General features: G+C 48.0%; 1 protein-coding gene across 3 annotated transcripts in view; it reads left to right on the top strand.

Annotated features, from left to right (window-relative positions):
* Nucleotides 1-26628, top strand: part of TSHZ2 (teashirt zinc finger homeobox 2) — a 494166-nt gene that overhangs the window by 276186 nt on the left and 191352 nt on the right. For 2 of the 3 annotated variants that reach the window (XM_005215074.5, XM_059893083.1), the window contains exon 2: nucleotides 9683-14898. In XM_005215074.5, the coding sequence (XP_005215131.3) occupies nucleotides 9683-12750 (3068 nt within the window). In that variant the 3' untranslated portion in view covers nucleotides 12751-14898. Of the gene's footprint in view, nucleotides 1-9682; nucleotides 14899-26628 lie in introns of those variants that run through there. The other variant, XM_059893084.1, reaches the window with a different exon arrangement.

Here is a 26628-nt window from a genome sequence, read left to right on the forward strand (position 1 = left end):
TCCCCACTGAAAGGGGCTCAGCCTCCTTGAACAGTAAATCCTCCATCTCCTTTACTCAGCCTGCCAACACGAGTGCCAATTAGTGCCAATAATAATATACATGTTAACAGACTTCTAGACCACAGTCACCAGAACACTGGAGGCTCGTGACAGGGAAGCCTCCCTCCGTGTCATCCTTTCGTGTACCGACTGGGTCTCAGCCAGAAATTCCTGCGATCCCCTCATTTACATCTGCCCTGCACACTGTGGAATCTTCTTGTGATTTTAAACTGTCATTTAGTGGGGTGGGTTGGCGAAAACGATCCTGTCACCACGGGGTATGTTTTTAAATGAGGTCTTGGTTGAATTCTAGTTTCACTTTAAAAAATCAACCTTCTTGAGTTTTATAATCGTCTCAGGTTATAACTCTTCAACCTCTTCTGCTGCTTTGAAAGCTGTCAATGCTTTTCCGGTAAACACTCCATTGTGGATTTTCAAAGCAACTACAAAAATGGATGCCTAGCGAAAGTCTGGTGTCTCACATCCTGCTGCCCATGAATTATTTTGCACAATTTTATTTGAACCATTCTGACTACAGGTTTTTGGAACAACTGAGGTGGTATTTTTTAAATTGTTTCCCTTTTGTTTTTTTAACGTTTGATTTAAAAGGAAATGTCTAAAATTTAAGGATTTGTTCCCAAATTTTACCCGTCTATTGATAGAGTAAAAAGTTTGCAGCTTGTATAGTGTATTTTTCTAATGCCATCTGTCCCCTTTTCCATCAAGAATTTGGGAGAAGACCAGGCTAATATTTGTGTAATATATATATCATAGAACAGATAAAGAGTTTTATCTGTGACAAAAACTACTCATACTTTCAAAGTTGTGTGATTCTTTTTTGAATCAAAATCTGCTCCTGATAAGTGTATTTTCTGGTGTTTTGCAGTCTTGATGCTTATTTGCCGTCTTCATACTTAAAAAGCTGCAATCCACAGCTTTCTGGCATTTCTGGGATTTCTGGCAAGAAGAATTTAGGTGGCTGGTATGCTCTGAAAAGATGATTTGTGGGGTCTCTCTGGTTTTATTATTGAGGAAAGTTGATCAGAATGGTTGTAATTCACATCTGATCTAGATTGGGGGGTGGGGTGGGGAGATTTACCCATCACAGGCGCTGCCTGCATTGCTGAGAAGTAGAGACAGAGATTGCGACCGGACTAATCCCCTTTCATTGTATGATCTATCTATTTGTTCATTCACTTAGATAACTTGTGGACATCTTTCAGTGCCAGGATATGATCTGAGTGTGGGGAGAAGCAAGGTCTCTGTCTTCAAGGAGACAGATAGTCTATCTTTACATTTAGTGAGAAAACATAATCAATCAATAAACAAGCCCTCAAGATGATTTCAGAGTATGGTCAGTGCCATGGTGCTTTCAGTGAATAGGTTATATGCTCTAGAGTTACACAGAGAAAGAGTGACTGGTCAGGGAGGGCCTCTCCCAGAAGGGATCATTTGAGCTGAATTCTAAAGCATGAAAAGCAACCAACTGCCATAGAGGAAGAGCTTTCTAAGCAGAGAAACCTGCAATTGCAAAGAGTCACAGTTGAGGAGAGATTGGCAGATGCAAGAAGGAGCAAATGGGTTGTTGTCCTACAGACACAGAGGGCGAGGCAAGAGTACTGGGTGATAAAGCAAAAACGTAGCTGCCAAATCCTGCAAGCCCTCAGACTCCAGGCAAAGGGTTTGAATTTTATTATAATTTATTTATAATAAATGCAATGCAACAGAAAGACTTGCAGGAGTTACAACAGCCAGTTGCTTACTAATATCTTTAATAACAGGCAAATTTGGCCTTGGAATATGAAATGAAGCAGGGCAAAGACTATTAGAGTTTTGCCAAGAAAATGCACTGGTCATAACAAACACCCTCTTCCAACAACACAAGAGAAGACTCTATACATGGACATCACCAGATGGTCAACACCGAAATCAGATTGATTATATTCTTTGCAGCCAAAGATGGAGAAGCTCTATACAGTCAGCAAAAACAAGACCAGGAGCTGACTGTGGCTCAGACCATGAACTCCTTATTGCCAAATTCAGACTTAAATTGAAGCAAGTAGGGAAAACCACTAGACCATTCAAGTATGACCTAAATCAATGCCCTTATGATTATGCAGTGGAAGTGAAAAATAGATTTAAGGGCCTAGATCTGATAGACAGAGTGCCTGATGAACTATGGAATGAGGTTCGTAACATTGTACAGGAGACAGGGATCAAGACCATCCCCATGGAAAAGAAATGCAAAAAAGCAAAGTGGCTGTCTGGGGAGGCCTTACAAATAGCTGTGAAAAGAAGAGAAGCGAAAAGCAAAGGAGAAAAGGAAAGATATAAACATCTGAATGCAGAGTTTCAAAGAATAAGCAAGAAGAGATAAGAAAGCCTTCTTCAGCGATCAATGCAAAGAAATAGAGGAAAACAACAGAATGGGAAAGACTAGAGATCTCTTCAAGAAAATCAGAGATACCAAAGGAACATTTCATGCAAAGATGAGCTTGATAAAGGACAGAAATGGTATGGACCTAACAGAAGCAGAAGATATTAAGAAGAGATGGCAAGAATACACAGAAGAACTGTACAAAAAAGATCTTCATGACCCAGATAATCATGATGGTGTGATCACTGACCTAGAGCCAGACATCCTGGAATGTGAAGTCAAGTGGGCTTTAGAAAGCATCACTACGAACAAAGCTAGTGGAGGTGATGGAATTCCAGTGGAGCTCTTTCAAATCCTGAAAGATGATGCTGTGCAAGTGCTGCACTCAATATGCCAGCAAATTTGGAAAACTCAGCAGTGGCCACAGGACTGGAAAGGGTCAGTTTTCATTCCAATCCCAAAGAAAGGCAATGCCAAAGAATGCTCAAACTACCGCACAATTGCACTCATCTCACACGCTAGTAAAGTAATGCTCAAAATTCTCCAAACCAGGCTTCAGCAATATGTGAACCGTGAACTTCCTGATGTTCAAGCTGGTTTTAGAAAAGGCAGAGGAACCAGAGATCAAATTGCCAACATCCACTGGATCATGGAAAAAGCAAGAGAGTTCCAGAAAAACATCTATTTCTGCTTTCTTGACTATGCCAAAGCCTTTGACTGTGTAGATCACTATAAACTATGGAAAATTCTGAAAGAGATGGGAATACCAGACCACCTGACCTGCCTCTTGAGAAATTTGTATGCAGGTCAGGAAGCAACAGTTAGAACTGGACATGGAACAAGACTGGTTCCAAATAGGAAAAGGAGTTCGTCAAGGCTGTATATTTGTCACCCTGTTTATTTAACTTATATGCAGAGTACATCATGAGAAATGCTAGACTGGAAGAAACACAAGCTGGAATCAAGATTGCTGGGAGAAATATCAATAACCTCAGATATGCAGATGACACCACCCTTATGGCAGAAAGTGAAGAGGAACTCAAAAGCCTCTTGATGAAAGTGAAAGTGGAGAGTGAAAAAGTTGGCTTAAAGCTCAACATTCAGAAAACGAAGATCATGGCATCTGGTCCCATCACTTCATGGGAAATAGATGGGGAAACAGTGGAAACAGTGTCAGACTTTATTTTGGGGGGCTCCAAAATCACTACAGATGGTGACTGCAGCCATGAAATTAAAAGATGCTTATTCCTTGGAAGGAAAGTTATGACCAACCTAGATAGCATATTAAAAAGCAGAGACATTACTTTGCCAACAAAGGTTCATCTAGTCAAGGCTATGGTTTTTCCTGTGGTCATGTATGGATGTGAGAGTTGGACTGAAGAAGTTGAGTGCCGAAGAATTGATGCTTTTGAACTGTGGTGTTAGAGAAGACTCTTGAGAATCCCTTGGACTTCAAAGAGATCCAACCAGTCCATTCTGAAGGAGATCGGCCCTGGGATTTCTTTGGAAGGAATGATGCTAAAGCTGAAACTCGAGTACTTTGGCCACCTGATGCAAAGAGTTGACTCATTGGAAAAGACTCTGATGCTGGGAGGGATTGGGGGCAGGAGGAGAAGGGAACGACAGAGGATGAGATGGCTGGATGGCATCACTGACTCGATGGACGTCAGTCTCAGTGAACTCCAGGAGTTGGTGATGGACAGGGAGGCCTGGCGTGCTGCAATTCATAGGGTCGAAAAGAGTCGGACACGACTGAGCGACTGATCTGATCTGATCTTTAATAAGGAATATTCTAGCAGTTGTGTGTGTGTGTGTGTCTGTGTGTGTGTGTGTGTGTGAGATAGGGTGTGTCTGACTCCTTTGCAACCCCATGCACTGTCACCCACCAGGCTCCTCTGTCCATGGGATTCCCAGGCAAGAGTACTTGGGTGGGGAGCCATTTCCTTCTCTAGGGGAATCTTCCTGACCCAGGGATCAAAACTGCATCTCCTGAGTCTCATGCTTTGGCGTGCTAAGTTGCTTCCATCGTGTCTGACTCTGTGCGACTCTCTGGACCGTAACCCGCCAGGCTCCTCTGTCCATGGGATTCTCCAGGCAAGAATACTAGAGTAGGTAGACCCAGGGAACGAACCCAGCTCTCCTGCATCGTAGGAGGATTCTTTACCATCTGAGCCACGAGGGAAGCCCCCCTGCGTTGGCAGGTGGGTTCTTTACCAGTTGTGCCACCTGGGAAGCCTGTTCTAGCAGTTAGTTCTCTGGAAAACAGCCTGGGAGAAGTGGGAGCAGGAAGGCCACTTAGTCGCTGGAAAGAACGGTAGTCGCAGAGCAGTGAGAGCAGTGACCGAGGGAGCGGAAGAGAGTTCTCTGGACCAGAGAGTTTCTAGACACGGAGCTGAGTGTGCTCATGACTCAGCTGTCCTGGCAGCATGGACACTTCGAGTGGCCACTGTCAGGCAGTGGTAAGGGATGAAATTAGACATTTAGGTTGGAAAGCGAGATGTTTGCCCCCAGAAAGTTTGACCTTCAACCCAGAATCCACAGGGAGGCTCTGCAGAGAACAGGCCTTTCTCTTTGGGCCTCGGCATCATTGTGATCATCATCTTAGCTAAATAAGTATTCATAGGAATAAACTTGCCAGGAATAAAGTCAACTAATCCACTTTACCAAGATTTGCACATGATGCAATCTTATTAAACAAATCTCATCAATACAGAGAGAGACAGACACTCATTACACACCCCGATCACCCACACTCTGCCTGTCTCCCGTCTCTCTCCTCTCAGCTGCCGATGGCAAACAAAGCCACTTAAGTGAACAGTCTTCAATGTATAATATTAAAATGTGTTTTGTAAAACTCCCTGGAACCCCTAGCCATTGTTCAAACACACTTACTCTGATAGATGCTTTGGCATTTTTTTTTTATGAGGCTTTTCAATGTGTTACTTTATCGGGTGCATGAGATTGAGTCTGTTCTGCAGAAGAAAACAGACAAAAAGGGTCTCTCAGCACGACTTACTCTTCTGTAAAGGTTATAGTAAACATGTCAATGCCTAATTAAGCAGAAAATTTTATCTGTATTGTGGGGGAGGCATTTGCTGTCTTCGACTTTTCTTCTGGGGAATCCATTTAGAAGGACATAGTAGACTGTGAAGTTGAGCTGGGCTGGAAAGCTCAGCTTCCAAATGTCAGCATTAAAAAAGAACACTCAAAAAAAAAAAAAAAAAAACCACACACACACACTCCTTTTCTCCTTGTGTGAAAGTGGCTATATTGGCCAGGCAGATTGTCTGTGGTCTGTGTGTGTGTGTGTGTGTGTGTGCAAATGCCTGTCCCTGATTGCATGTATTTTTTCAGCACACACACAACATAATATGAATTATTTCCCAACTTCCTATTAAGTGCCAGGCTTCTCTGGTGGCTCAGATGGTAAAGAATCCACCTGCAATGCAGGAGACCCTGGTTCGATCCCTGGGTTGGGAAAATCCCCTGGAGAAGGGAATGGCAACCCCCTTCAGTATTCTTGCCTGGAGAACTCCATGGACAGAAGAGCCTGGTGGGCTACAGTCCACGGGGTCGCGAAGAGTCGGACACAACTGAGCGACTAGTCAGGCCTCGGGCTAGGCACTGGAAATAGTGAGGTGAATACAGCCTGGCAGTCATTAGCCAATAGCAACGAGCAGTGGCCCTCCTGCCCGCCTCGGTGTCTTCCCCAGCTCCACGTGTGGGTGTGGACGCTTCGTTTTGGTGATTCTCTCACTCACGGGTGAGGAGACTACGTGTCTTAACCTGGAACAGTCCTGGCCAATCTGTATCCTCCCGAAGTATGAGTAGGAGAGCCCTTTTAACTTTCAAAAGTGACTCTGCATTATGGGCAAAATTTGCCTGATTCTTTGGAGTATTTCGCTTGGCTCTGTAACAAGTCATTTATTGATGTTGTGAATGGACCTTCTCCTTCAGCTTAATGGTATGACTGTTTTTGCAAACATACAAACTAGTCCAGAAAAAACAAAAATGCAGCGAGAATGGGGTGGGGCTATCTCATTCAGTTGTTCTAAGCTAGAGTTTTCTGGGGCTTTATGAGTCGTAAAGAGCCCGCTTGCCAATGCAGGAGACGTAAGAGACTGGGGCTCAATCCCTGGGTCGGGAAGATCCCCTGGAGGAGCGCACAGCAGCCCACTCCAGTATCCTTGCCTGGAGAAGCCCACGGACAGAGGAGCCTGTGGGCCACAGTCCGTGGGGTGGCAGAGTCGGACACGACTGAAGTGACTCGGCACTCGCACACCACAGGGTTTTCTTGCCGGTGGTGATCACTTATTAATGATTGTTTGTCTGGATTCATAAGCTTTTTTTCCTGCAAATCAATTTATGGAACTAGAGACCAGCAATACCAGTTGAATGAAAAACCCACTTGCTAGGGAGGAAAGGCTCAACACCAATGTCAACAGAAATGAGTGAGCACGACCGCAAACCCAGTGGGAGGCTGAGTGTCTACACTTCCTCTTGTCTCACGATAGACCCTGAAAATCATGGCCTCTCGCCTCCATTATTCCCAGAATTCTCCCCTCGGAGGTGGTTATCAATTCAGAGACGTCTCAAGGAAGTCTCACTGCTTAACCTTTAACCTTTGGCTCTCTGCAAAGTTTTCTTATCCATTCAGTTCAGTTCAGTTCAGTCGCTCAGTCGTGTCCAACTCTTTGCGACCCCACGAATCACAGCATGCCAGGCCTCCCTGTCCATCGCCAACTCCCGGAGTATTAGATTGGTAATAAAAAGAGAGTGGAGGCTGGTGGTAAAGACCATGGATTCTCTCATCACAGAGGTTGAGTTCAGGCATGGTCTTGCAATGCTAACTTGGTGGCCTTGGAAACATTTCTTAACTTCAGAGCCTCAGTTTCTGCATCTGTGAAATGAAAATAATAATAGTTCCTACTTCATACGGATATTGATACAAATGAAAGAATGTATTTAGAGAGAATATTTACTCAACAAATATTCTTCATCTTCAGTGTGGTCCATATACATACACGGAATACACACACAATGAAATACTAGTAAGCCACAAAAAAGAATGAAATATGGCCCTTTGCAGCAACCTGGATGGATCCAGGGTTTATACCAAGAGAAGTGAGTCAGACAGAGAAAAACAAGTGATAAGTGATCTCATTGTAGGTGGAGTCTAAAAATAATACAAACGAACTTATTCACAAAACTGAAACAGACTCAGAGGCACAGAAAACAAACTGCCGGTCACCAAAGGGGAATCGAGAAAGGACAAATCAGAGGCACGGGATTCACATACACGCACTCGCACACGTGAGACAGGTGACCAACAGGGGCTACTGTGCAGCACAGGGAAGTATGTTCAATATCCTGTAATAACCTCAGGCAGGAAATAATCTAAAAAGATGTGTGTGTGTGTGTATATATATATATAAATGCATATAACGAAATCATTTTGCTGTACTCCAGAAACTAACACAATATTGTAAATCAACTACAGTTCAATAAAAAAAAAATAATAATTTTGGAAAATAAATAAAAATCTGAAAAAAAAAAATACTCTTCATGTTCAGTCTTTGAAGCCCGTGGAGTTCCTGACTGCAGGCACTTTCCTTCTAATAATACCCCGTCTCTCCTCTCTCCCTCTCTCACAGGAGAGACCTCCCATGCTTGATCACCCCTTTATCAAGTATTATCACTGGTGGATGGAAATAGAGCCACTGCACTGGGGAATTCCCCCAAGTACCCACCTGCACTGAGAGGGGAGATAGAAGCCCACAGGGAAACTACTGCACTGACATCGTGCAGCCCATGCAAATCTAAGACCAAACATCTCTTGCTTTGGTACAACTTTGGTTGCATTTTATCCACGTGGCTCTGAAAAGGCCAGGTGCAGAAAACGAGTACATGGGCATAAATAGTCACATTCCTCATCTCAGGAATTGATGGATATTTGCCTATCAATTCCCTTTCCACCAGCTCTCTCATGCCTTCATTTTCCCTATGCAATTACTGGTCCTAAATCCTCTCTGAGAAAGGAAAGCATGCATTCCCAATAGCATTTTGCATCCACAAATCAAACGTATAATTGGCATCTCATGACGGGGACCCACAAATCACAGTGCATTAGAAATTACAGGCACAAGATCGAGAGGGCACTTTCAGCCTTGTCTCGCAAGGTCTTCATAAACCTGTTTGAGAATAATAGAATAGTTCCCAAATCTCCCATTCTAACACCATTTGCTATTATTTCAGAATCATTATATTTTCTGAGCTTACATAATTTTTGAGCTATCAGTGGAAGACTTTATTTGATACTCCATAATCTCTCTTCCTGCTGTGCGACTCTCTACAAATAAAGCCGTTGTACCCAAAGAGACACTGGCTCTCAAAAATATAGTGGCTGAGCGTCCAAATTACTTCTGAGCACTCAAAAATGATTTATTAAGATGATTGTATGCCAACAGGGTCGAGTGTCACAGTAAACCTTACCATGAAGATGCCAAGGGTCGTCTTAGTTTGCTTATGAGCCAATGTCCTTCTTGCAGAGAGAAGTCTTTGATAGGATTTGAATTTCAGTCCAGCTTTCCTGAAAGCCATGCACGTGAATTTAGAGACCGCCCCGTTACAGGAGTATTAGGACGATGGCCCTTAAACATTAAAATGGTTAGCTTGGGATGCTAAGCATTTATAAAGAACGATTGTTGTTGTTCAGTCGCTAGCCTTTGTGACCCCATGGACTGTAGCACACCACGCTTCTCTGTCCTTCACTATCTCCCGGAGTTTACTCAAACTCACGTCCACTGAGTCAGTGATGCCATCCAACCATCTCATCCTCTGTCGCCCTCTTTTCCTTCTTCCTTCAATCTTTCCCAGCATCAGGCTCTTTTCAAATGAGTCAGCTGTTCACATCAGGTGGCCAAGGTATTGGGGCTTCAGCTTCAGCATCAGTCCTTCCAACGAATAGTCAGGATTGGTTTCCTTTAGGATAGACTGATTGGATCTCCTTGCTGTCCAAGGGACCCTCAAGAGTCTTCTCCAACACCACGGTTCAAAAGATGACTCCTGCCAGTTTTCTTTTAAGAAGGCGTCAGATGGCACAAAAGGCATCATTTGGCTTTTTCCTTTATTCATTGCTCATTGTTCATAAAAGCGTCAATTCAATTGTTCATTCTGTGTGGGAGGCACTTGGTCTGAGTGGGGAAGTAGGCGTGGAATATGTCACCCGCTATTGTTATTTCATGTCTTCTTCCTCTCCTCTCACAGGCTATGCCCAGGAGGAACAGCTGAAGGAAGAGGAGGAAATCAAAGAGGAAGAGGAGGAAGAGGAAGACAGTGGTTCGGGAGCTCAACCTCAGGGCAGCAATGACGCAGGGACAGACGAGGAGCTGGAAACAGGCCCTGAGCAAAAGGGCTGCTTCAGCTACCAGAACTCTCCAGGAAGCCACCTGTCCAACCAGGACGCTGAGAACGAGTCCCTGCTGAGCGATGCCAGTGATCAGGTGTCAGACATCAAGAGCGTGTGCGGCCGAGATGCCTCGGATAAGAAAGCCAGCGTGCACCCTAAGCTTCCAAACGAAGCCCACAGCTGCATGGATAAGATGACCGCCGTCTACGCCAACATCTTGTCTGATTCCTACTGGTCGGGCCTGGGTCTTGGCTTCAAGCTGTCCAACAGCGAGAGGCGGAATTGTGACACCCGAAACGGCGGCAACAAGACGGATTTCGACTGGCACCAAGACGCTCTGTCCAAAAGCCTGCAGCAGAACTTGCCCTCGAGGTCCGTGTCGAAGCCCAGCCTGTTCAGCTCGGTCCAGCTGTACCGGCAGAGCAGCAAAATGTGCGGGACTGTTTTCACCGGGGCCAGCAGGTTCCGGTGCCGGCAGTGCAGCGCGGCCTACGACACCCTGGTTGAGCTGACCGTCCACATGAACGAAACCGGCCACTACCAAGACGACAACCGCAAAAAGGACAAGCTCAGGCCCACGAGCTACTCCAAGCCCCGAAAGAGGGCTTTCCAGGATATGGACAAGGAGGATGCTCAAAAGGTCCTGAAATGCATGTTTTGCGGTGATTCCTTCGATTCCCTCCAAGATTTGAGTGTCCACATGATCAAAACAAAACATTACCAAAAAGTGCCTTTGAAGGAGCCAGTCCCAACCATTTCATCAAAAATGGTCACTCCCGCCAAGAAACGCGTCTTCGACGTCAATCGGCCATGCTCCCCGGATTCAACCACTGGGTCGTTTGCAGATTCGTTTCCGCCCCAGAAGAACGCCAACCTCCAACTGTCCTGCAACAACCGCTACGGCTACCAAAACGGTGCCAGCTACACCTGGCAGTTCGAGGCCTGCAAGTCCCAGATCTTGAAGTGCATGGAGTGTGGGAGCTCCCACGACACTCTGCAGCAGCTCACCACCCACATGATGGTCACCGGTCACTTTCTCAAGGTCACCAGCTCCGCCTCCAAGAAAGGCAAGCAGCTGGTGCTGGACCCACTGGCTGTGGAGAAGATGCAGTCATTGTCAGATGCCCCAAACAGTGATGCCCTGGCTCCCAAGCCATCAAGTAACTCTGCCTCTGATGCCGCAGCCTCCTCGACGGAGCTGAAGAAGGACAGCAAAAAGGAAAAGCCAGAGGAGATCAACAAGGATGAGAAAGTCATGAAAAGCGAGGACTATGAAGACCCTCTCCAAAAGCCACTAGATCCTACGATAAAGTACCAGTATCTGAGGGAGGAGGACTTGGAAGATGGCTCGAAGGGCGGAGGGGACATTTTGAAGTCTTTGGAAAATACTGTTACCACCGCCATCAACAAAGCCCAGAATGGGGCTCCCAGCTGGAGCGCGTACCCCAGCATCCACGCCGCCTACCAGCTCTCGGAGGGCACCAAGCCTTCCTTGCCTATGGGCTCCCAAGTCCTTCAGATCCGACCCAACCTCAGCAACAAGCTGAGGCCGATCGCACCCAAGTGGAAAGTGATGCCCCTGGTCTCCGTGCCTGCACACCTGGCCCCTTACACGCAAGTGAAGAAGGAGCTGACGGACAAAGAGGAAGCGGTGAGGGAGTGTGGGAAAGAAAGTCCCTGTGAGGAGGCGTCCTCGTTCAGCCACAGCGAGGGGCATGCTTTCTGCAAAAGCGAACCCCCTGCGGAGTCTAAAAAGGTTGAGCCGCGTCCCCCGAAGGAGGAGGACAAGCTGATGAGAGAGGGCAGTGAGAAAGAGAAAGCCCCGGCTTTGGAGCCAGCGTCTCCACTCAGCAACGGCTGCGCCATCGCCAACCCTGCAGCGGCCCTGCCGGGCATCAACCCACTCAGCGCCCTGCAGTCTGTCCTGAACAATCACCTGGGCAAAGCCACAGAACCCTTGCGCACGCCCTCCTGCTCCAGCCCAAGCTCAAGCACAATGTCCATGTTTCACAAGCCGAGCCTCAGCGTCATGGACAAGCCAGTCCTGAGTCCCCCCTCCACGAGGCCGGCCAGCGTGTCCAGACGCTATCTGTTCGAGAACAACGATCAGCCCATCGACCTGACCAAGTCCAAGAGCAAGAAGGCCGAGTCCTCGCAAGCACAGTCCTGCACGTCCCCGCCCCAGAAGCACGCCCTGTCCGACATCGCCGACATGGTCAAGGTCCTCCCCAAGGCCACCACCCCGAAGCCCGCCACCTCCCCCAGGGTCCCTCCCGTGAAGCTGGAGATGGATGTCAGGCGCTTCGAGGACGTGTCCAGCGAGGTCTCCACCTTGCATAAGAGGAAAGGCCGGCAGTCCAACTGGAACCCCCAGCATCTTCTGATCCTGCAGGCTCAGTTTGCCTCCAGCCTCTTCCAGACCTCCGAGGGCAAATACCTGCTGTCCGACCTGGGCCCGCAAGAGCGGATGCAGATCTCGAAGTTTACGGGACTCTCGATGACCACCATCAGCCACTGGCTCGCCAACGTCAAGTACCAGCTTAGGAAAACGGGCGGGACCAAGTTCCTGAAAAACATGGACAAAGGCCACCCCATCTTCTACTGCAGTGACTGTGCCTCCCAGTTCCGAACCCCGTCTACCTACATCAGCCACTTAGAGTCCCACCTGGGCTTCCAGATGAAGGACATGACCCGCCTGGCTGTGGAGCAGCAAGGCAAAGCGGAGCAGGAGATCTCCCGGGTGTCGTCGGCTCAGCGGTCCCCGGAAAGCACAGCTGGCGAAGAGGACACGGACTCTAAATTCAAGTGTAAGTTGTGCTGCCGGACATTTGTGAGCAAACATGCGGTAAAACTCCACCTAAGCAAAACGCACAGCAAGTCCCCCGAACACCACTCTCAGTTTGTAACAGACGCGGACGAAGAATAGCTCTGCAGGTATGGGTGTGCTCCAGGTGCTCGTGCCGCTGACTCTGTGAGGCGCTTCTAGAGGGGAGATGGTTCTATTTAGAGGCAGCTGACCTCTCCCTGCCGCGAGAGGACTGTAGAATAGAATAGACCAGAACATAAATAAGTCCTAACCATTCTCTCCATTTCCGCAGTTTAGCGTTGGGGAATAGAACAGGAAGGATGTAGAGAGTCGGAGCTCACAGGTTACTGCTTCTTGACTCACGATCTCCTTAGTGACCCAGCCCACGTCTCGAGGTCCCGTTAAGGCTCTGCCTCATTGTCATTGACAAGCACCAACCTCTCTTACTATCCCGTTTCCCTACCTCCCCTCCCTATAGTCATGCTAATGACTTATAAAGTGATGAAAATTTTAAAGAAATAGTGAGCAAGAGGATAAAGATTGTGGAGTTCCTGGGGGCAGCCACTCGACAGAGATTTCTTAATCAACTCATGAATAGATTAAAGCTGGCTTTATCATTATTAGTTATAATTAACGCTTTTGGCAGCTTATTTGCAGCAATTGCTACCTTCCACTGCCCTCCCTGTCCAGCTTGTTTATTTCCTGTGCATTCGGTTTCCTGTGAAAGGGCATGTGCCCTGTAGTTGGATGGTAGGAAAATAGTCTTCTCTGCAGGACACCCAGATGAAAAGAGAGGAAGCTTATTTTCTTCCCCGGTCTTTTGGTTGCTCTTAAGTTAAAGCTAATATCAGAGTTCACCTTTAGCAAAGGCAGATGCAATGCATGGCTTGAGACTTTTTTATATAAAGAAGCAAATGGCACACTCATTGCCAATGCACGTGGGGTCCCACAGCTTCGAGATAATCTGCATCACGTATCGTCGAAGTTCCATGCCTGGCAGAGTCAGCAGGGCCCAGCCGATCCCTGTCACCTTCAGGAAGGCAGACAGATTCCAAGGTCAAATACCTTGGCAGACTAGTCACACCAGCCATTTTCAAATACTGGGCACAAACAAGGCGGAAACTATTTTCGTCGCCCGCTGTGTATTTTCTCTCCTTCCTTTCCTCTCCTCCCCGGCATGATACCGCCCCCATGTGCTGGAAACTCCCACGCATATATCAACTGTCCTGCACTCGGGGCCGCAACCCAAAGTGAGACCCCACCTGACTTAAAACTCTGGCTCTTGCCAACCCAGTTTATGTCATACAGATTAGTCTTTTTAGTTACATATGAGATAAGATATGAATAGCTAATAATAGCATGCAGTTGACCCTTGAATAACGCAGGGGTTAGGGGCATCAACCCTCTGCACAGCAGAAAACCCGTGTGTAACTGCCAGTCGGCGCCCCCATGACCGCTCCTCCGTAGTCCTGCTTCTCCTGTATCCGAGGTTCTGCACCTGTGGGTTCTACCAACCCAGACTGTGTAGAACTGTAGTATTTATCTACACTTTCGAAAAAACTCCACTTATAGGTGGCCTCATTAGGTTCAAACACATGCTGCTCAGGATCAACTGTATAAGCCCTCCCACCTCCTACGGTCAGAGCGCTTGTTACACAGGAGATTTCAGGTCCAGCCATCAAGCGACCAGCAGGAGCAGAGTTGCAGGTGGGGGCGGGTGTGGCTGTGGTGTGGATGTGGGCTCGCTTCACGTCACACAGGGGGGTTTACTGAATGCGAGGACGGTCAGAATGAAACAAGGGGTTGAAATCTGGAACTATCCCCTCAGGGAGATGATCTAAGAGCCTCTGATGGCAGGGGAACCCATCCCATCACGCAGATGGCTATCTGGCCCAGATGATGACTTTGGGTTTGTTTGCATGTTTTTATCATGATAATTAAAATGTGTTACTGGCAGATTCCTCTCTTGCTTTCTTAAGCATGGTTTGTCCAGCTCACACTATATTGAAAGAAAAGCTGAAATACATCTATTGAACGTATGTGTGAGCTTGGGCTTTCATGACACCTGTTTATTTGCTATACAATGTTTTACATTTTATGTAACTTGCTATTATGCTTTCCTGGTCCTTCCAAAAAAAAAGGTGGATACACACAGAACACACACAGAAAAATGTTTCTAGTCTCAGAGTGGTAGGTCTAAACCAGATGAAAACGACAAATAAGTATGTTTATCTGTGCTACAAATAAAGACCAGCTTTCCACCTTTTCCATGTTAGGTCTGTAATCATTTTTTAAAATTAATATCATAGTCAAAACATTACAATATGTAGATACAGAATAAGGAGAAACAGAAAGCCTCAGTCAAAATCTGAAACACACATAACTGTTCTAGGGAATCCAAGAAAACCCAGTAAGTGGGAAAAACCTGTACAAAGGGACTTGATGCTCTTTAGTCGCTCAGTCGTGGCCAACTCAAAGGTACTTAAAAGTCTATTAAATACATAGATGGGCTAGCTCTGGTCTCATCCTTCTGTGTCTGTACGGAATAAATATTTCTGATTTGGACCTTCAAAGCATCATATTACAGAATTATCATTATATGAAAGCAAAGCTCCCTCCTTAGATGAACACTGGTGGGCTGTGATTCTGACAGCAGATCACAGAAAAACAGGTTTGGGTGTTCGGAAATCGTGCAGACTGTATGTGCCGTGTGCACTTAAAAAACGGTGTTCACGTCAACACTACGGTTGCCCCCCCCCCCCGCCCCACAGCTCCCACACCTGCACAGCGGCAGCTTTCTGGGGCTCTGGTCAGTCGCAAACGACCCCCCCAACCCCACGGCCCTCTTTGACAACAATATGCATGCAAATCCTTGCCCACTGCTCAGAATGATGCTTATGTGTTTCTAAATGATCACAAAATGAGATCACTGTTATCTGGAACTCTAATTTCAGTTAGGATGCCTGATCACATGAATTGTACAAAAATGATATGTCATTTTGGGAGAGATGGTCACGGTTTTATGGAAATTTTGAGAGTTTTACAGTATCTATGTTCTATGCAAGATGGGAATTTCGATCTGAATTTAATTTCTTTTCTTAGGTCTTTTTTTAAAAAAAGATAAGTCTTAAATTCTATAAAATTCTCTGCCAAATATTAAATGATGCAACTTTTCATGTGAAATTAATTAGAATATGTTTCATGTGCATCCCTCATTCAGGACATAAGTAATCTGAGACAATTTCAGTAGGTATTTGTATATACCTTTAGAAACCACATGCTCTTGAAAATCAGAAATTAAACAAAGAGCAAATCGATGAGTCTAAGATGCAGAAGGACTGGAAATTATAGTCATTACCACAGTGCACAGAGTGTGCAAGTTTAGCCTCGCACCTGACCTTGAAACTGATGGAAGGAATGAAGTATAGTCCAATAAGCTGCCACCCTTGCTGTGGATGATTTGATAAAACCCATGTTCAGGGTGAACAGCATGCGAAGCTCCCAGATAAAACATAGGGTGTCCAGCTAAACTAGCATTTCAGGTAAATGACAAATACATTTTTAGAATAAGCATGTCCCAAATAGCACATGGGCCATATTTATACTAAAAAGTGTTCATTGCTTATCTGAGGTTTCGATGTAACCAGGCATTCTGTGCTAGACCTGGCAACCCTGACGGCCTGGGAAGAAGAAGATGAGCTGGGCTAACCCGTGGGTGGGCTTCTCTTGTGGCTCAGTGGTGAGCTGGGCTAACCCGTGGGTGGGCTTCTCTTGTGGCTCAGTGGTGAGCTGGGCTAACCCGTGGGTGGGCTTCTCTTGTGGCTCAGTGGTGAGCTGGGCTAACCCGTGGGTGGGCTTCTCTTGTGGCTCAGTGGTGAGCTGGGCTAACCCGTGGGTGGGCTTCTCCTGTGGCTCAGTGGTGAGCTGGGCTAACCCGTGGGTGGGCTTCTCTTGTAGCTCAGTGGTGAGCTGGGCTAACCCGTGGGTGGGCTTCTCTTGTAGCTCAGTGGTAAAGAACCTGCTTGCCAATGCAGGAGGGTTCCATCTTGGGTTGGGAAGATCCCCTAAAGAAGGAAATGGCAACTCACTTCAGTATGCTTGCCTGGGAAATCTCATGGACCGAGGATCCTGGTGGGCTACAGTCCATGGGGTCGAGAAACAGTTGGACACAATTTAGCAACTAAACAACAGCAACTCACAGCTACTACAGGCGTCAACCTTGCCTTCATCTGGTAAACAACAGTCTTTCTTTCCTTGCTTCTCCTTTTTCCGCCCTCCATTTCTCCCTGCCTACCTTCTTTCCTCTCTTTCATCTTTCGTCACCAGACTCTATTAGCAAAGCAGTGTAGAGAGGACCCAACAGCCATGCTGATGAAATGTGCCAGGCTTGCGGCATGCAACCACAGAGACACTATTTCACTTGATTCTCGCAAACAGTCGTATGAGGTAGGGACTGATTCAACCACTCCACAGGGGAAGAAATGGAAGCAGAGAGAGTCTGCACAAATTCCTCACATCTCCACCATCTCTGAGCCTCTCTCAGTATCAGCCCAGCAAGAAAGCCATCACTCCATGCCAAACACTGTGCTAATCCCAGAGAGTAAGCCGGTGACCAACCAGGACAGGAGTTTGCCTGGGCGGCTGCCTGTGCAGATAGCTCTGGGGCAGACGCTGAATGGAGCGCACAGCAGGGGCCGGTCCTGGGGGCAGCGGAGGAGGGGACAGTGGGACAGACCAGCGTGAGTCCGGGCCTGCAGGGCTGCACTCAAGCCCTAACTCCCCCACCGTCTCTAAGATGTGCCCCACTTCTGTGTCTTTGAAACGTGGACAGAATTCTCCTCTAGAGGAAATCCATGAGAATCAAGTAAAAGTATGAATTTCTTTTCCATAAAGCCTGGCGCATAGTAGGTCCACAAGAAGAGTTAGTTCTAGGCAACATCTCGAGGGCCCCATCACGTTCTTCAGCCTTGCCCAAAGAGCACAGAACTTACAGAGTCTTCCTGGGTTGAGCCACTTGACACCTAGGCCAGTGCCCCAAGGAAACGTTGTTTAGTCCTTAAGTTGTGTCCGACTCTTTATGACCCCACGGACTGTAGCCCCCCAGGCTCCTCTGTCCATGGAATTCTCCAGGCAAGAGTACTGGAGTGGGCTGCCATTTCCTTCTCCAGGGGATCTTCCCAACCCAGGCATCAAATCTGTGTCTCCTGCTTGGCAGGTGAATTCTTTACCACTGAGCCACCTGGGAAGCCCAAGGAAATGCTGACCTACTATTTAATGATAATAACAGCAATGACAGCTGAGACCTGTTGGCCTCTTTCTATGAGCCGGGCCTGGGTATTCAGATCATCCTGATTTTGCCAAAAGCTCAGAGGCGTCTGTGATTTGCCTAAGAACACAGTGTAAGATTCGAGCCCAGGATGGCCCGGCTCTCATCACATTTCTCCTGCATCTTGGCTTCTCCTCCATCATGCTTGACGGTTTCCAGGTGCTACCCAAGCCCAGGAATCCATCCAGCAGCTCAGAAAAAAGTCTATGAAGTGTGGCATACGTGTGCAGAGATGATAAGAGCTTGCCTCAGCCTCCGGGAGGCTCCAGATATAAACCACAGCTTCAGGAGCTAGGGACCGACCTGGGGAAGAACCCACACATCCTCACTCTCTTTCACGTAATTTCCTTGTTCAGTCAAGTAATGATACATTCACTGTGGAGCATCTCACCAAGAAATGATCTAAATCCCAGGGAAAATAACTATGTGAGAATTGCTATTATTTTTAATCCTCATCTTGACTCTCATTTTGGGGAAGCAAGATGTGAAATCTGAAACAGGGCTAGGCTTGAGACCTCAGCGTTTCTAAAGCAGCAAGAAACAAACGCGTCCCCTCCGGTCACATTTTCATTTCCTCCGCGCGCTCTGGCTTAACCCCTCTTTTGCATCGATGCATCTCCGCCTTCGTTGCACTTTCCCCCTCATTTGGACTTCTGAATGCTCTGTCCTGACGGGTATAATTTGGTGCTTTAATATAGAGTAACATTATTTTTCATTTACTCCAATCTGCCATCAGTATCATCTTTTCATTTAACCAGATGCAATTCTTTTTTCTTTCGCTAAATTGAAAATCCATGAGCGACAGGGAGTGCAATGTTTTAATTAGCTCATATTTTTTATATGGATTTATGTCTTTAAAATACATTTGTGTAATTCTTCAGCTAAATTAAAAACGTCTTTCTGCAAAAGTGAGGAGGGGAAAATAAGGAGCTAAATTGTGTCATTAGCTTAGGTAGCTACAGACAGAGGGTCAGATCTAGCAGAGGGACACACACCGTCACGGGCGCCTCTGCCCGGGCGGGTCTTGAACTTGCCCTTCATTGAAAGAAGTCTTTCTCTGTAAAGGTTTTTCAAAAATGGCTTGGGGTGGGGTTTTTTTAAGGCCCCTAGTAAGTAAACAAGCAGTTACCTTTAACGAACTAATTTGAAACTGAACCTGCTGCCAAGCAAACAGAAGAAAAAAAAAAAAACAGAAGTCATCACGGTAAACAGTTTTCTCCTGCGTTTCTCTTTGTCTTTTTTTTTAACGATCAAGTTTAAAGCGTTCCATGGTGCTTTTTTTCTACTTTATAGGAGACAAGTGACATTCCGTGGTAAATGAGAGAAAAAGCCATGCAGAACTGAAATCTTTCTAATGCATTGACACCAACTTGCCCTCTATTGTTGGAAATGAGCAGGCGCTCATGATTGTTCATCAAACAGCTCCTAATGCAGTTAAAGCATTCAGCTATAATTTCTCCTTGCATTTATAATTACTGTCATAGACTGCACACCTCGGTGAGCAGATTAAAGCTATAAACTATTTAGCCGCAGCTCTAAGACGAGGAACTTGATTTGTCTGGCAGGAGTTATTTGTTAGGGAGCTTGACACTTCACATAAAAATGACTCAACGTGATGAAGAACAGTGCAGTTTTAGCAATGCAGGGGTTTTAAATCGGTCTAGCCGCCACGCCCTGCCAGCATCGCAGGGCAGTTTGTTAACAGACATGGAGGCCACAGAGATAACAGAATGCGTCAAGGGTACCGAAATAGAAGAGGGTTTGGCGTGCTGGGGTTGCCTTTCCTGTCTCTTCCTTCAAAAGAGCAGGAGTTTGCGGGAAATCTCTGCATGTCGTGTTCTCCTGTTAAATCCAGGCTCACCTGGCAGGAGACGGGGAGGCCGCGAGCCCCGGGCGCGTGTCACACGCCAGGGTTTTAGAGAACTTGGTCCTGCTGTTAAGGACACTCACTTCCCAAAGCCCAGGAGTCCAGGGCACTGCAGAAAGTGCTGGTGGATGTTCTATCTAGAGTGCTCTTTATCTCTTTGCTTTTGACTGGTAGGAAGCGTATGATATCTTTAGGCACAGAGGGCCCTTCTCTTGGGCTCATTCTCCAGCGGTGCTGTGAAGACTTGTGAAAAGAATGGGCGTGCGGATTGATCAGGGAGGCTGGCCCGGATGGGAGCAGTCAGCGCAGCTCCCATCCGGTCTCAGCTTGAGTCCGGGATCCGGTAGAACAGCGCACATTCCGGGCGGCGCTCAGCACTGGGTCTGGCCCACTGAACAAGGGTGTGTTCCTCTCCTCTCTTGATCACCTACCTAAAAAAAAAAAAAATCCTCTTTTGTTTACTTAAAGCTTAAATCAGGATGAGGTGGACTGTGCCATTTGATTTAGAGATATGAGAGACCACAGGACAGATGGAAGCACAGCAGCTGTGCGGGGAGATGACAGTGCTGGGCGGTGTTTGGGCCCTGGAGGGGAGGCCGTCTTCCCCTCTGACTCTCCCTTCCTCTCCCTGCCACCAGCTCCCTGGAACATCTCCATTCCCAGCAGTCCGGCCTCCCCGTGGCTGCGTCGTCACACGTAGGTGGGAAGGTCTGCCTTGGTGCCCCATGCATTTCAGTGCAAATGATGCGTTGATGATGCCGTCGCTGATTTGTGGGGTTAAGAGGAAAGCTAGAAACAGTGCCTGCCTTCGTGTGGCCACTCACTTTTGTCCCTGGTGTCAGTAGGCAGGGACAGAGGATTAACATTTATGGACCATTTACAGCTGTTGTGCTACGCCCTTCGTGTACACGACCTCAATTCCTCTTAACCCTAAGCTCTCTGAAGAAAGACCGCTGACTGCGCCCAGCTTACAAGGGAGGAAACCAGCTCTCAGAGAGGGCGAGTGATCGGTGGTCTCATACAGCCAGCATGCGGTGGAGCTAGAAATTAGGTGTGGACAAAGGACCATCTCGCTCAAGCTGGCCTCTTAGATTAAAAACTCTCCCATCACCTTTCAGGGATCCCCTGGGTTAAATTCTGCCAGGTGCTACACCCAAGTGTGAGATGTGAATCCCGTCCGTAACTCATTTGTATGGGAGAGAAGATGAATGGGCAAAAAGAAAAAAAAAGTTTAAATATCTCAAAAGCTCAAATCTTTGACATAGACAACTCCCTACCACTCGGGCCCTCCAGAAAATTGGCACTTTCAACGTGCATGGTTGTATCTGGTACTTTTTTCATCTATGGAGGAAAAAAATGATGTTTCAGGTTATGTTATTTTCAATGCTACATTACTCGATTTCACAGTCAAATAATTCTATTTTTGTTCACCAGCGGATCTTGTCGTGTTTAATTGTTTATGACCCCCCCACCCCTTGGCTGCAGCCTCCACGTCCCCCTTTGCGGCCTTCCTGTGGATCCTCTGGTGTGTAGTAACCATGGAGACGGGCCCGTCCTGGATGGTGTTTTTGCTCTGGTTTAGCAGTCAAAGACCAAGCCGGACCCCATCATCCCAGAAATGCAGGAGGATGAAAAGCCGGGGGAGGACTTTGGAAGCCGAGGGAAGGACCGTCACAAAATCTCAGATGATGGAGGCTTCCTGATGTCTAGAAGTCTTGTGAAGGAGCCCAAGGCAGAGCTCAGCAGGGAGGAACGTGGGCCCTGAACTGCTGAGCTGGGCCTCGGGACCAGGTCTCCACTTTTCAGCTGAAAGACCAGGGGCAGGTCACGTCGCTTCTCTGGCCCTCGGCAGCCTCTTCTGTCAAGCGGTTGCACATAGGCCGGCCTGAGACCACGTCATGAGGTTGCGTGCGGAAGTGTCCGTCGCTCAGCCATGCGACCCCAGGGACTGCAGCCCACCAGACTCCTTGTCCATGGGATTTCCCAGGCAAGAGTACTGGAGTGAGTTGCCATTCCCTTCTCCAGGGGATCTTCCCAACCCAGAGATCAAACCCACATCTTCTGCATTGCAGGCAGATTCTTTACCTTCTGAGCCACCTGGGAAACCCCATTATAAAGTTAGCCTCTTTTAAAACCTACTAAGAATTGATGCTTTTGAACTTTGGTGTTGAAGAAGACTCTTGAGAGTCCCTTGGACTGCAAGGAGATCCAACCAGTCCATTCTGAAGGAGATCAGGCCTGGGATTTCTTTGGAAGGAATGATGCTAAAGCTGAAACTCCAATACTTTGGCCATCTCATGCTAAGAGTTGACTCATTGGAAAAGACTCTGATGCTGGGAGGGATTGGGGGGAGGAAGAGAAGTGGACGAGAGAGGATGAGATGGCTGGATGGCATCACCAACTCGATGGACATGAGATTGGGTGAACTCCAGGAGTTGGTGATGGACAGGGAGGCCTGGTGTGCTGCAATTCATGGGGTCGCAAAGAGTCGGACGCGACTGAACTGAACTGAAGAATCCTCCTGGTACAGTATCAGGCACATAGAATTAAAGAGGGTATCTTTCATCCGTGTTAAAACACAGCATCCCTAGAATTAAAGACACATGAAAGTGTCTAACAGCTGGAATCATAACAGCAACCAGGACAGTTAGAATGTGCTGGAACCGAGTCACAAGTCCTGTCTCAGGAACAGGGAAAGACAAAGTTGGAGACAGTCACTGAAGAGTAAAGGCCTGTCGTGTGCTGGGGGCCGTGGCTGGGGCTGGGATGGGGCAGCCTGTTGAGCCGGGCAGGGACCAGAGCTGCCAGTCACAGAGACAGAGCCCTCCCCGAAGCTCGGCGCCGCCCCGGAGAGCGTGCTGGACCGGTGGGCCCCAGGGCTGGGGGAGTCTGGCCTCGAGCAGAGAGCAGGCTGAGCTGGGGCGACCAGGGGACACCTGCCAGGTGGGGGAGTCCTGAGGGGAGAAGGAACAGTGAGAGTGAAGCCTTGCGAGAGAGAGTATGTGTGCTCGTCCCGGAAAATGCACATCCCTCAGCGCGAAGGGGGCCTGGCCCAGGAATGAGCTGGAGAGACACGGCCGAGCAGGCAGAGCCTGGAGGATGTTCAGACGGCGGCCTCGGCCTGGATGGGTCAGCTTTGTCTAGTGAGCCGCGGACAGGCAGGTGCCCAAGGGCAGTGTCCTTCCTTGAAGTGCTTGGGCATTTGTGGAGTGTGTGGGTGATGCGTTCAGCCGCGGCAGCCCCGCCCTGCAGGACCTTAGAGAGGGCGTCAGCTTTGTGTCCGGTGACCTGGCTCAGGTCGAAGTCCAGGGCTCCACCTTTATCAGTGAGTGAAAGTATCAGTTGCTCAGTCCTGTCCGACTCCGCGACCCCCCGGACTGTGGCCCACCAGGCTCCTCTGTCCAGGGAATTTTCCAGGCTAGAAAGCTGGAGTGGGTAATCATTCCCTTCTCCAGAGGATCTTCTCAACCCAGGGATGGAACCTGGGTCTCCTGCATTGCAGGCAAATTCTTTACCATCTGAGCCACCAGGGAAGCCCTCACTTAGAAGACTCAGGTAGATAACAATCCTAATGGCTAACATGTATTGAGCACAAAACAAAAAGTCAACAATTTCTTAGAACGAGGGGCCACCAAGAAACACGGGGCAGCGTGGGGGCCTAGGATAGGCCACATGCTTTAAACAGGGGCAGAGGGTCGGGGGAAGGAGACGGGAGGTTGGGGAGCGCCGGACACGTGACAGATTGAAGGCGGCACATCCCAGGCGGGAAAACAGGAAGAGGGGCTGGGGGTCTGTTCAGAGGAATCGGGGCACTGACAGCTGGGGGCGGGCATGCGTCAGGGCACCGCCGAGGGGGCACGAAGTCGGGGAGGGCTTTGCAGAAAATCCTCAGAACCGTGGGTTGTGTTTTTCCCCCCTTGAGCCCAGCAGAAAGCCGCTGGAGGGAGTTAAAGCAGCAAGTGGCATGATCTACTTTCTCTTTTGGAAAGATCGCTCCGGCTACGCCGTGGAAGAAATGAGAGGGACGCAGATAGAAGGGGAGACCAGCGATCTGACTGCAGTGGGGACAGGGAGCAGGGGCTCTGGAGAGGGGCTGGCAAGGCCGGGGGTCCGGGCCCTCAGGAGCATGCTTGTTTAGGAAGGAGAAGGAATCGGGCGAAGAAGACCCACCCGGAGGGCCTCAGGACAGACCCCACAGGCTTCCCATTGTGAGACCCCCAGCGGGCCTCCGAGGACCTGGGGAAGCTGCTCCTCCCTATCTCCCCCAGACCGCCCTCAGCTCCCAAGCTTGCTATCGCCTCCCGTTTGCCGGGATGAATCCATTTTGATAAAAGTAAACCACTATCTGTCTGCTTCTCTAGGAATCATGAAACACAAACGAAAGGCCCCTGCTGTGCTTGCCTTCCTATTTTTCAATCCTAATTTAATTCCTCTCTCCATTCTGTAATTCGGCACCCCCCTCCTCAGCCCATCAACACTAGGTGGTCCCGACTTCAATGGGAGATTTACTGGCGAGATGAAACGGAGGAACACATTGTTTTTTCAAGATGATTTAACGACCTTTTTGGCATCCCCGTGACTGCTGAAATCTTCTGTAATTATTCAGTTTGGCGGCAAAGAGTTCTGTTGATCAGAGGAAGGCTGATGTAGATGTCAAATGTCAATAAATTTGCAATCCATAATTGTAACCACTTGATGCTGGAGCAGACCGGGAGACAATTCGGTCACAAAGGCCGTGAATGGTGGAACCAAATTAAGCACCAAAGCATTTCGAGTGTTACACATGCAGAAGCATTGTATCTTTCTTCTTGCACCAACTCACCGCTTTCTCTTGTCCTGACTTTTTCCTTCCCTACCTCTGTCCTTGTTACTGTGCCCTCTCCTGGGAATGGGCCTTCCGCATATTCTACTTTCCAGAGTCTTCTGGGTCCGTCTCAACCCAGAGCCAGTACAACTGTCAATGCGGCCATGGGTTTTCCCCAGAGAATTGCCATAAGCTCTTGTCGGTCTTGACGTTCAGGACTCTCTGGCCCCTACTGGCAATTCAGCATTGATTTTATTTTTTCTGCTTTGCTTGCTTTCCAACAGCGTATTTATATCAGAAAGGTCTGTGTCAGGAATTAGAGAATGTGCCTAACAATGGGGGGCGGGGGGAATACCCTAATATAAAGATACTATCCGTGGGCTTGCACTCTGACAAGTCCAATGAACTGAAAGATGCTAGGGAAATCTCTGAAGTCAGGAACCAAGGCATTTGCTTTAATAACGCATCTAATTCCTTGAGCTCACCTTATCAAGTTTTAACCTCTGAATCTCTGAGTTCCCAGTTCAAAACTGCAGAGTCTCCTCTGTCCTTGTGTTAATTTTTAAATTATATATCATTGTAGAGAGGCCCTTGTGGTGAACATGATGAGCCATTTTCGCATCTGAAATGGGAAATTACAACTGAACATTAGCGATTGCTTATAAATCACTGCAAGCAAAGTGGCGTCTGTAACCACACGATATTAACTGGGAAGAAACGTAGGGCACAAAAAACGGGGACTTGGAAGGGGCAGATGACTTTCCAGAGTGGAGGCTATAAGCCGACGATCACATTCTTCCACCTACTGAGCCGTCTCTAGGATCTCAGTGGACCTGAGCTGGGGATCAGTTGGAATTCGGTTCTGTGGCTGCCTTTTTTTTTTTTTTAAGTGGAAAGTTCTGGAGGTTGAGAAATGTGTCCTAAGGTTCACTGCTACTGCTGCTAAGTCACTTCAGTTGTGTCCGACTCTTAGCAACCCCATGGACTGCAGCCCACCAGGCTCCTCCATCCATGGGATTTTCCAGGCAAGAATGCTGGAGTGGGGTGCCATTGCTAGGAGTCAGCAAAACGGTGACAGGAGACGTGAATCTGAGGCAGCACTTCTGCCAGCCCCTGGAGTGGGAGCCAGGCGCTCTGCTCAGGGATACAGATGCTGAGGGGCTACATCCACCTTTGCTGGGGAGCGTGGAAGAGGTTTGTGGGCCAGGCCCGGGTTGAATCCAGGCCTACCACTTACTAGCAGTAAGAGCAAATGTCCTAATCACTCTAAGATGAGTCTCTTCATCTATAAAATGGGCATAACTCTCCTCCCTTGGGAGTCAAGAAAATCGTTGAAAAAGGTAATCTAAATGATGCTTTAGGCCAGTGGTTTTCAAACTTGAGTGTGTATCAGAATTGCGGGCAGAGGGTGGGAGGATTGTTAAAAACCCTCAGATGGCTGAGTCCCTTCCCCAGAGTCAGACCCAGTAGTGCTTAGGTAGAGCCAGATAATTTGAATTTCTAACAAGCTCCAGAGGAGGAGATACTTGGATGGCATCACCGACTAAATGAACACGAGTTTGAGCAAACTCCGGGAGATGGTGGAGGACAGGGAAGGCTGGCGTGCTGCAGTCCGTGGGGCCACAAGGAGCTGGACGCTATTTGGTGACGGAACAAGTTCCCAGCTGATACAGCGATGCGGTCCAAGGGCCACACTTTGGTGACTGAACAAGTTCCCAGCTGATACAGCGACGCGGTCCAAGGGCCACACTTTGGTGACTGAACAAGTTCCCAGCTGATACAGCGATGCTGGTCCAAGGGCCACATTTGGTGACTGAACACGTTCCCAGCTGATACATCGATGCCGTCCAAGGGCCACACTCTGAGAACCCCTGCTTTCTGCACTAACCTGGCATGTTGTAAGTACTCTAACAAGTGTTGGCTCTTGTTGATTTTAACTCTGTCTCTGAGCCTGCCTCATGCTCCGTCCTGGGTGAGGAAGCAGCAGGACCCATTAGGTAG

Source organism: Bos taurus, chromosome 13, assembly GCF_002263795.3.
Source record: "Bos taurus isolate L1 Dominette 01449 registration number 42190680 breed Hereford chromosome 13, ARS-UCD2.0, whole genome shotgun sequence".
Lineage (NCBI taxonomy): Eukaryota > Metazoa > Chordata > Mammalia > Artiodactyla > Bovidae > Bos > Bos taurus.